Source organism: Lynx canadensis, chromosome B1 (assembly GCF_007474595.2).
Source record: "Lynx canadensis isolate LIC74 chromosome B1, mLynCan4.pri.v2, whole genome shotgun sequence".
Lineage (NCBI taxonomy): Eukaryota > Metazoa > Chordata > Mammalia > Carnivora > Felidae > Lynx > Lynx canadensis.
This window is the reverse complement of record NC_044306.2, coordinates 14386494-14397624: the sequence shown is the minus strand read 5'-3', so window position 1 is coordinate 14397624 and position 11131 is coordinate 14386494. Positions and strand designations below refer to the sequence as shown.

General features: G+C 36.2%; 1 protein-coding gene across 2 annotated transcripts in view; it reads right to left on the bottom strand.

Annotated features, from left to right (window-relative positions):
* TRAPPC11 (trafficking protein particle complex 11) overlaps nucleotides 1–11131 on the bottom strand; it is a 46872-nt gene that overhangs the window by 27779 nt on the left and 7962 nt on the right. For both annotated transcript variants that reach the window (XM_030312101.1, XM_030312100.1), the window contains exons 6-14: nucleotides 8436–8535; nucleotides 8027–8100; nucleotides 6177–6273; nucleotides 3984–4117; nucleotides 3178–3325; nucleotides 1351–1444; nucleotides 537–616; nucleotides 356–434; nucleotides 218–272 (exon numbers count right to left, since the gene is read on the bottom strand). In XM_030312101.1, coding sequence (XP_030167961.1) covers nucleotides 218–272; nucleotides 356–434; nucleotides 537–616; nucleotides 1351–1444; nucleotides 3178–3325; nucleotides 3984–4117; nucleotides 6177–6273; nucleotides 8027–8100; nucleotides 8436–8535 — 861 coding nt within the window. The remainder of the gene's footprint in view (nucleotides 1–217; nucleotides 273–355; nucleotides 435–536; nucleotides 617–1350; nucleotides 1445–3177; nucleotides 3326–3983; nucleotides 4118–6176; nucleotides 6274–8026; nucleotides 8101–8435; nucleotides 8536–11131) is intronic.

Genomic DNA, 11131 nt, shown 5'->3' with positions numbered 1-11131 from the left:
GTTTAACAGGCATTTTCACATTTAGCTAAACGTGAGGTTTCCTAAGACTTTGAGAATGATTGTACCAACAGATAGTACTTGAAAAAAATACCGCAGAAATGGAGTTTAATAGAAATAGAAACATGGAAATAATCAATCCTTCAAAACAAATTTCTCTTCTAATTTTGCTGTAAGGTAATCGGATTACTTAGAAAAATAAATAGGGAACAGGACTCACTTCAAAGCTTTGGTATAATCCTTTGCATAATAATACTCCTCTCCCATTTGAACCACTGTAAAGGAAATAAGATTTGTATGTGCATAATTTTAAGTTATTCAAAGCTGCATGAAACTGTGGCATATTATGGATACATACTTAGATGACTTTTCATTCTTGGACATTTATATTTCTTAAATTGTGCAACAGCATTGCTCAGAAGAGTTATTATTATTTCCTGTTAGAAGAGAGAAAAGTGTGAAACATTCCAATAAAAAGAATCTCATGTTTTCCTCGACTATTCCAAAACATAGTTTAGATTGGGAAACAAAAAACTTACAGAGTGAACAACACTTCTCTCCTTCAGCTGAATGGCAAGAATTCCCACCTTCTCTTTTTCAGGATCAGAAAGATCAAAACCTGTGTAAGATAAGACGCAACCCATTTTGGATAGCTCATTTAACATAAATCCTTCGTAGGCACATTGGATGTGTACACTCCTTGAATCCTTTACTTTAAAATAACGTATTTAAGATTCTTAGACATTCTAGAATTTTAAAGATCCTAAGAGACAGCTTTATGAGCATGGGAACTTCTCTGTGATCTCTGTTCTGAAGAGAACATTACTGAATTCAGCATTCTCTTGCCTAGCGATATCAACCACCTGATGAATAATATCAATTATCATTCTCAATACAGAATATACTTTCTGGAGGTTAAGGTATATAATTGCTTAAGTGTGATTGCCACAAAAATTGCTAAATTAAGTATCTATCAAACGCAAAAAAGATACAGAGAAATTTTTAAGGAGATACAAGTTAATACTGTTTTAAAATATCAAATCTAATAAATCATTAAAGTTAACTGGAATTAAAATATTTAAATAGCCTAAAGTGGCTTATTAATTGTGACTTTAAGAGATGTCCGAATGTTTTAATCATACTCACATCTTTAATTAGAAGTTATTCTAAGATGTAGTGATATAAATAAAACATTCTAAACCAAAGAACTGAAAATCTTTAAGAAGATGCTTTAAAAAACACATTTTTACCTCAACATAATGTGTTATGGCCTATATAGCCAATGGAAAAACTGTGATAGCAATCTGTGCCTTTTGAGGTTGAGAGAAAAGAAAGGAGGGAAAAATTATTTACTTAGTACTCCTTGTCGCCATGATCTCTGTCCATAAAAGTCAAGAACACCTGTTTGTGTTTCTAACGGATCAGGATTGGGATACATCACAGAAGCCTGTAAAGTAAAACACAACCCTAAATAAGAGTTTATGTAGCCTCTCGCAAACCAACTCTCTTCAGTCTTTGACAGAATAAAAACATTTCCAAAAATACAAATACCAAATACATGTTCAGATATCATAGTTGTGAATACTTCAACATACACTAAATTTTCACAAAAATTGAAATAAATGGTTCACTTAATATTTAGGCAGGATCATAAAAATTAAATTGAATAAATCAGTCTGATCGTGACAAATGATTTCATAGTAGCTAACTCTTCTACATTTCCTTTTCATCTTTGCTAAAATAAACCAATAAAAATGTGTTACAAATTATGCTTGATGTTTATTCCACACATATAAGTGCTTTTTGTGCAAATGAAAATACAGTAATGTGACAAGGAATTTTAAAAAGAAGACACTATTTTCCTTCCTTATCACTTGTGTATTCAATCCTGGTATTGTCTGGGGAGGGATATTTTTGGCACCAGAATTTACAAATTTATACTTTTTTCTTTTTTATAATTTTTTCCCTCTGAAACGGCACAGACATATAATGCAAGTACATTGTTGAAAAATACAGAAAACATCCGAAAGGAAATGAATAAAAATTTAAATTACTTATAAACCTATTACCACTGTTGACAACGTATACATTAGTCTTCCAGATTTTGTACACAAACATTTATTTGTTATTAACTGGAATAATTTTTCAACCTGCTTTTTTCCTTTAAATACATTCTGTAAATTTCACATCATTAACTATTCTTCTAAAACATTATTTTTCATGGCTGCCTGCTGTTACATTTTAACAAATTCCCTATCGTTCATTTTGTTATTTATATTTTACATTATAATCAATAAGTCTGTCCGAAGAACTTTATAATTAAATCTTAGTATTTATCTCTTAGGATCCCTTATCTGCCTTAGACTTCCTGAAAATGAAAATCATATGCAAATAACATGGTAGAAAATAGTTTGGTTATATCACGGTTTAAGGGAAAAAAAAAATCCAACCTTTTAAGTACTAATATGCAAACTGTTTTTGGACTAGTTTTTTAAGTAGTACTGTTGATAATATTCATCTGTCTTCAGAGAAGAAAACTGCAGATTTTAAAGGACAAAAACTGATACAACTATACAAATGTAGATGTATTTATACATGTACGCACCACGTTATTTTAAAAGTGCTTCTGGGGAAACTGATATCTAACTATAATCACCCACGAGAAAGGCAAAATGAAATGTTAAGAAACTGCAATTGAAATTCTGCCACAGATTCTTAAGAGTTTTCCACAGAGAAAAACCCCAGGAAGAGAAAGAAGTCCAACGTTATCCTCTCTGGTGGGTCAAAATAAAGCACATTCCTCCAAAGTCCTTCAAACTCCTACAGCCGTGATCAGTGGAAACAAGATGGAGTTATGTTACGGCACAGACTAAACTGTGACTTTTTTTTTTTTTAAACTGTGACTTTTATTTGAAAGTAATTTGCTCTTGTCTAAATCACTAACTTATTGTCAATCATAAACTGGTTCTTCACCAGAAAAACTTCTGCTTAATCCACAGGTGAAAATTATTTTCAGGCTAAAACTGAAAATAATCATAATCCCTAAAACTATTAAAGATAAAAGCTGATGGTATTCAAAGGCTTGGAAGAAAATGATCAACATTAATCAGTCTTCTCTTCCTTCAAGAGAAGGTTAATCCACTTCCTAAATGCCACGTAAGCCAGGAGTTGGTAACTTACCTCATGGTTACAGAGGGTTTTTGCAAGTTGCTTCCGCTCCTGGGCATAGTATGCTGCCTGCTGGTAATAGAAACCAGGATTCTGAGTTTGAATAGCTGTCAACCCTAACTTAATAGCTTCATCAAATAAATCTCCAAAGGCCTGGAATCTTAAAGAAAAAAAAAAATCAAGGAAAAAAAAGATGAAAAAGAAAAAGGAAAGAAAAAGAAGCTTACTTCTAATAATTATTCATTCTCAAACCATAACTTCAGCAGACTGTGTTAAAATAATGCTAATGAGGAACTGCAAATTTTGGGGGTTTCTTTGTAAATACGAACACACACTAATTATAGGCTATAGATAAATTCTGCGTTTAAGTCAACTCTTCTGTACTGGCAAACCTTGATAAATATACCATCAAAGTGTTATGTCAACATAGTTCCCACCAGTCAGAAACATCCATGTTTCTGGGAACAATTTCACTTGGGGATTGTTAAACATCATTCTCAAATAGCAAGGTCCAGGCCAGGAGGGCTTTTGTTTTATTCCCTGCTATAGGCTCAGTACCTAGACATGTGGCAGAAACTCCGTTAAATACACGTTGAATGAGAGAGATGGTACCATGAATTAAGTGATTTCCACTAAGGAATTCTATGAATCAATATCTACCATTACTGGAAACATACTTATGCTAGATCTCTAAAAGCCCACTTACTGACAAAAAGCTTAGCTCCATGTAGAACTTAGAGTCCATGCTAATTCCATTCCTTCAAATCCCAAGTATTGAAAGAAAAAAAAAAATTCCAAAAGTACAATTTAAAACATACTGTTTAGACATCCATGCGGCATGCTCAAAAGACAACTCTGCGCTTCCGATTTTTTTCTTACACAAGTCTATGTGCTTTCGGAACTGAGCGATTGCGTCCAGTGGGGTGTTGTGCTGAAAACACAGCCTGCAGATCTGCAAAATGTGGAATCAACCCCATAATAAAGAAGAAAATAAGGTCAAAAGGTGTATTCATTTAAAAATATGTAAAACGTGAGACGCTCTGTAAAAAGACTATGAAATTTCCTCTCAGGTTCTTGGCAACGGAATTGATTTTCGCTATTAGAATCGTTATGCTAAAACCAGAGGTTATATCTCCTTGATAAATGAAATAAAATTATTCCATATTTGCACCGTATACCTTAGAAAACCTTCTTAAAAGTATAGAATAGGGGCGCCTGGGTGGCTCAGTTAAGCATCCGACTTGACTCAGGTCATGATCTCACAGTTTGTGGGTTCGAGACCCGTGTCGGGCTCTGTGCTGACAGCTCAGAGCCTGGAGCCTGCTTCAGATTCCGTGCCTCCCTCTCTCTCTGCTCCTCCTTGCTCACGCCCTATCTCTCTCTCTCAAAATAAATAAACATTAAAAACAAAAAAAGTGTAGAATACACAAAAATTATACTCAATGAAGAACACAAAGATTGGTGAAAATTAAATACTACCTCCCCAAGCACAGACTATAACTGTCAGAAAGCTATAAAGATTTTTCTGTACCACAATTACAGCACAATGGCCTCCATATCAAATAAGGATTACAGAAATTCTTGAAAGCTTTTTATTTGGAATGCTATTTCAAAACAGTAATAATCTACATCGACATAAGGTAAAAGGAAAAACAGAAGAAACACGGCCTAAATTTATTTCCATATGCTTATCATCAGTTTTATTTGTAAGGTACGAGGAATACATGAAAAGTTAAGTCTCTCATCCATCCCTGCCCCTCAGCCATCCAATTTCCTGTTCCAAGGCAGCCAGCTCCCAGTATGTTTCAGAATATAGTCTCTGCACAGATAAGTGTGTGGTCATTTATATATAACTTATCATTTTTAACAAATAGTTTCACAATAAATATGTTTAGTGACTCACTTCTTTTTTTTTTTTTTTTTTACCTAATATTCCATATCAACAAGTGGAGCTGTCTCATTCTTAATAGTTGTAGAATATTCCCTTGTCTGGAGTTATAAGTTACATTAACCAGTCACTTATTGCTGGGTTGCTCCCAATCTCCTCCTATCACAAGGTGCAATAAATATCCTCACATGCATGACTTACAAGTCTTATTATTAGCACATACATCAGATAAATTTCCTGACATGGAATTGCTAGGTTAAAGGAAACACCCCCTTTCAATGTATATAGTTATTGCAAAAACGTTCTCTATAGATGTTGTACCAATTTACATTTACACAAGGAATCAAAGTGTCTACCCGCCCTCACATCACCATCCCGGTGTTAGCCGTCTTTAAAACATGAATGTGGAAAGATTAAAAGCAAAACAAAACCCCTCGCTTGCCTTCTGCAGGCATCTATTTCTACCACATACAATCTGAAAATGCTCAAATAACAGGTATAAAAGTTTCCTCCGAGGTGAACAGATATGCCTTTTCTATGGCTGTGCCATTAAACCAAGGGAGGCTTACAAAGTTTGAATGTGCTGCACCTTTAAAAATTCACGAATACAGGCAGCTTTCTTCTCTCTCCCTCCCTCCTATTCCCACTGAAAAACAGAAGCCCCTCGGGGCCCCTGGGTGGCTCAGTCAGTTAAGCGTCTGACTTCCGTTTCGGCTCAGGTCATGATCTCATGGTTTGTGAGTTTGAGCCCCAAATCGGGCTCTGTGCTGACAGCGTGGAGCCTGCTTAGGATTCTTTCTCTCTCCCCTCTCTCTCTGTCCCTCCCCCATTTATGCTCTGTCTCTCTCAAAACAAATAAATAAACTCAAAAACAAAAACAAAAACAAAAACCCCTCCTAAAGGAGTCTTACGAAAATAAAACTGCCCTAAGGGAGAACTCTGGGACCCATAAACTCGAAAGCAAGCATTATAGCCGGTTCTGCCACAGAACCATCGCAAGAGGAGAGCCTAATTAATCAAATACTCACTTTCAGAGCAAGTAACTAATATGGATTTTCAAATTTCAAAAAGACAATCTAATATTTAAAGACACGTTTTCTTCATTTGGAAATAGAACCATTACCTTGTAGTTTATAAATCCTGCCATTGTCTTAATTTCCAGAATATTAGTTTCATGGGCTCTCAATTCATGCACAAGATTATAGGCGGTCCTATAATTCCTAATGCAAACATGGGGAATATGGTTAATTATGATATAAGTAAATCTCAAGAAAAGATTCCCAAGAACAAATTATTAGAAAAAGGAAACAATCGTTACTCAACATTTCTTAGCACTGAACAGTGTAGGAATAACTTATACGTATCCTTCTGAAAAATGATGTTGATTAATAGTATGTGGGAGGAATCAATGACTTTTCACTAAGAACAGAACCATTGCAAGTGCATTGTTCTGTCATTAACGTCTGTCAATAACTGATAGAAAGTAAGTTGAAAACGAAAGTGGACAACTGTCCAGAATTACGTTAAAAAGTCAGCATTCTGTTAAAAAGAAATAAGCTTTTTTTTAAAAGCACCATTATGAGCTTCTCCAATGAACAGAAACTGTAACAGCACAGAAGGTGCTAATCGAGACAGGGCACAGGTCAACAGCTTTTAAACCCAAGTATGTCTACAAGTTCAGTGACCACTGCCGATCTCGGGCACCGGCTGGAGAAGGGGGAGTGGGCTGAGACAGGAGAGCCTGCTAGAAGAATGCCTCCCCTGAGGATGGAAGGGGATGAGAAAATCTCCAGGCTTCTCCAAAGACAACTCTTTGCTCCTAACTTCCCCTGGTAAAATTTGTCTTTCCAGAATTACCTTTGAGAAGACCTAGAAGTGGTACCATGGGTACAAAGTGAACTACGTTAAAGCCAGTTACCATCCCATGGAGTTGCTGACATTTACACAACACAATCTGGTGTTCCCCACCTCAACAATAACAAAAAAGATGTTTCTGCGATATTCCTCTGAATAGTAGATTGACTTTTGTTTCTCTTATTCTTCTGCCCTGCACACTTAGCCTCTCTTCAGTTTTTATTCCTATGTTACACTGCCACACTCAACCTTTAAAAACTGAGTTAAAGTTAGAAAAAAATGTTTTACTAAATTGTGCTTAGTAAAAGCAAAGGAATAAAATGCATAACCACTAACAACACATACACAACTACTCTTCAAAGCTCTAAGCAGAGCCTTCGAATGAAAAATGATGCTGAGATGTATAAACTTTAACAAAAATTTAATTAAAAACAAAATCATAGGGATCCCTGGGTGGCTCAGTCGGTTAAGCGTCTGACTCTTGGTTTCAGCTCAGGTCACGATCTCATAGTTTGGGCAGCTCAGGTCACAGTCTCAGTTTGTGGGTTCAAGTCCCAGATCAGGCTCATTGCTGACAGCATGGAACCTGCTTGGGATTCTCTCTCCCTTTCTCTTTGCCTCTCCCCTGCTTGCTTTCTCTCTCAAAATAAATACATAAACCAAAAAAAAATGTTTTTAAATAAGTAAAATCATAGATTAACTAACTAAATGCACTATACATCTTCAGAAATCCATCATATTAGATAAGGAATGTTTAACATATATTTAACGGTGGAAGTCAGTCAACACAAAGATTTTACTGATTATACAAATAAGTAGTCAACAGGATGGGAAGAATTTTAATGTTTCTTTAGATCACAAAACTTAATCAAATTAGATCAGAAAGCTTTATGAGAGTATGAAATTTACTTCTGATAATAAAACGGAAATTCTTTTAAAATCTCAAAATATTATATTCCATTCATCTCTAAACGAATCAAATACTACATACACGAATCTAACCAACATAAACATTTTAAAATTAATTAAACTTTTGTTGAGATTCAGACACTGCCATTAATATGTTACTGTTAACACAAAGATAAGAAAAATTTAGTTTGACAACCATTAAAAACTTACTTCAGGGCATTTTGTGTATCTTGTTTCAATTCACTGAAGAAAGCTATTTTGAACTGATGTCTAACAAATAAAAGCTGAAAAAAAAGAATAGAAAAAATATCATTACACATACTCTCTTCTAATGTAAAAATTACGATAATGTTTATTAAGAGGAAACACAAAAGTATTCAAAATTAAAGATCAAGAATTACTCCAACAAACAAGTATAGTTAAGGAAGCTATAAAAATCTCTAAGAACTTTAAGGGCAAAAAGTAGAAAGAGAAATTAGTTTTTAAAAGCTTTTAAAAAAATTTAAAAGCACAGAAGCTATTTAAAAACATCAAAGTATTACAGACATTTAAAAAACTCCTCTAAAATAATCAATGATGAATGCTTCTATTATTTCCTTCTTTAGGAAAAATAATGTACCTGGTGTGTTGTCTTATTCAAAAATTCTTTATGAGATTTCACTCTTCTGATCTCAGTGTAGTAATAAGTCTGTGCATGTTCATAAAAGGCATTTTCTAATCTGTTTAAAAAAAAATCAACATTCAAACACTAAAGTTATTTTAAACCAAACTATTCTCAAGAGTCATATTTGTAAGACCTAAAAGTAAAATCATGACAGAGATAATGTCTATAGCTTACTTCATGATAAAGATAAAAAGCAAAATATCCTTAATTTCTAAATAAAAAATGTAAAGACCCCCAAAACCATTTAGTTATTTATAATCCACTCTTTTATTTTATAATTTTATAAGAAGTGTGAAAGAAACAGATATACAATATTCATTCGACTATTTTTTCTGATTTTACTATTTAAGGTTAAAGGATAAGAAAACTGATGGAAAAAAGGACCAAAAATGAGAACTGGCAATTGACAGAAGAGTAGCATTTACAGGATTCAAATTCCACTTTGTTCCCTAACTTTGGGATAACATAAGAACAAAGGAAATTTGACCACAGACAGATAAACAACTCAAAGCTCCTTTTGTGAAAATAAGTATGTGTCAGAAGTATCTGCCTACGGCATGAAAGAAAGCTAAAGTCACAGTCGGATAAAGGCTGGACTTCAAGGCTTTTCCTCCTCGGAATAAAACACAATTTTGAAGCTGTATTCAAAGAGTTTAGGTACATCTGAGGAAAATATGCTAAGAAAAAAAAATGGCTAAGCCTAAACTTTAAAAATTTGCTATTTTAGGGGCGCCTGGGTGGCGCAGTCGGTTAAGCGTCCGACTTCAGCCAGGTCACGATCTCGCGGTCTGTGAGTTCGAGCCCCGCGTCAGGCTCTGGGCTGATGGCTCAGAGCCTGGAGCCTGTTTCCGATTCTGTGTCTCCCTCTCCCTCTGCCCCTCCCCCGTTCATGCTCTGTCTCTCTCTGTCCCAAAAATAAATAAACGTTGAAAAAAAAAATTAAAAAAAAAAAAATTTGCTGTTTTAAGGCAAGATTTTCTATTTTTAAAACTACACTTTTTAAAATGTTAAAATATGAAAATAATTAAAATTAGGTTCTAACTTTGAAAGAACATATGAACCTAAGGTGAACTATAAAGTCTTATAAATGGGTAACCTTTGTTTTGAAAGACAAAATATGATTAAAAAAAAAAAATCTGCTGGTTAGCATGACACGGATAGTCTATTGTCCTAAGACGAAGGCCTTTGGACTTAGAACACATTTTTATAAAAGAAAAATGCATAACTCATGAGAAGCTTGACAATTCTTTTAAGTATTTTCACTTGAAATGATCAGTGAACCTCTGAAGCACAAGAGTCTCCTGATCACTCAACACATCACAGGAGTTTTATACACATTCTGTTTCTTTGACATTAAAAAAACACATTAACCAGGGGGGCCTGGGTGGTTCAGTCGGTTGAGCATCCGACATCAGCTCAGGTCACGATCTCAGAGTTCAAGGGTTCGAGCCCCGCGTCGGGCTCTGTGCTGACAGCTCGGAGCCTGGATCCTGCTTCAGATTCTGTGTCTCCCTCTCTCTCTGCCCTTCCCCTGCTCATACTATCTGTGTCTCTCTCTCTCTCTCTCAAAAATAAACAAACATTTGTAAAAAATAAGTAAATAAATGAATACTAAAAAAAACTTAAGTGAATCACTTAATCTCGTAGTCTATATACTTAATATGTACATCAAAATGTTCTGAAAGCACACAAATGAGTGAGGATGCCACCAGGAACTCTGCTAACTCCCTCTTGGATCAGACACTGAACATGAAGATTTACCAATATTCAGCATTACCCTCTCTCTTAAGATGAACTATCAATATGAGGAAAGGTGTAAATAATGTCTTCCCTCACGTCCAGTGGACGGTCTCACCCCTGGTGCTCGCATCTCTATTTTGGAGGTCCTGGATCCAGAGCACTTGCTTTTTATATCAGTAATTTCGATACAGCTCTCCTTACTCAAATGTGGCATTATCCCCAGTAAGACCACAGCGGTTAAGGGCAGAAGCCACAGTTTCTGTTTCTCTTGCACCCACGACAGCACTCAATTTGAAAGCTGAGGAGGGCGTTAAGGCGGGGTCTCTCAACCTCAACACCACTGGTGTTCTGGACCAGGTAATTCTTTGTTGTGGGCTTTCCTGTGCACGGAAGGGTGGAGTGCAGCACCCCTGAACTCTACCCACTAGATGCCAGTATTAGGAAGCCTCAGTAGGGGCCCTGATACACGTCTCCAGGCATTCCCGAATGTTCCCTGGAGGCCAAAATCCCCACAGTGAGGAATCAGTGGATGAAGGTGCAGGATGGATGGAGGACAATGGCTTTCTAAAGGAGGCTGCATGCGAACTCAGCCACAGAAGTGGAGTAAGAGAGCCCAGAAAGGGGAGCTGGAAGGCAGGAGTCCTACGAAAGCACGGTGACAGGAAACAGCGCTGTGAACGGCGAAATACTGCACCGTACGCGCAGGAACTGTCAAAAGCCTGGAGAGGAAGTCCGAGGCCAGCAGGGGGGCTGGGATGGGCCTTGGTGGAGGAAAAGCAGTACGGGTGTGCTACCAGTTTCCTAGGTATCCGCCCCCCTCTGCTCCCCAGAGGTCAATGTTCACAGTTGAAAACACAAAACGCACCGCCCTCTCCTTCCGCGTTCTGGGCAATCATGGCAATTTCAGCCTC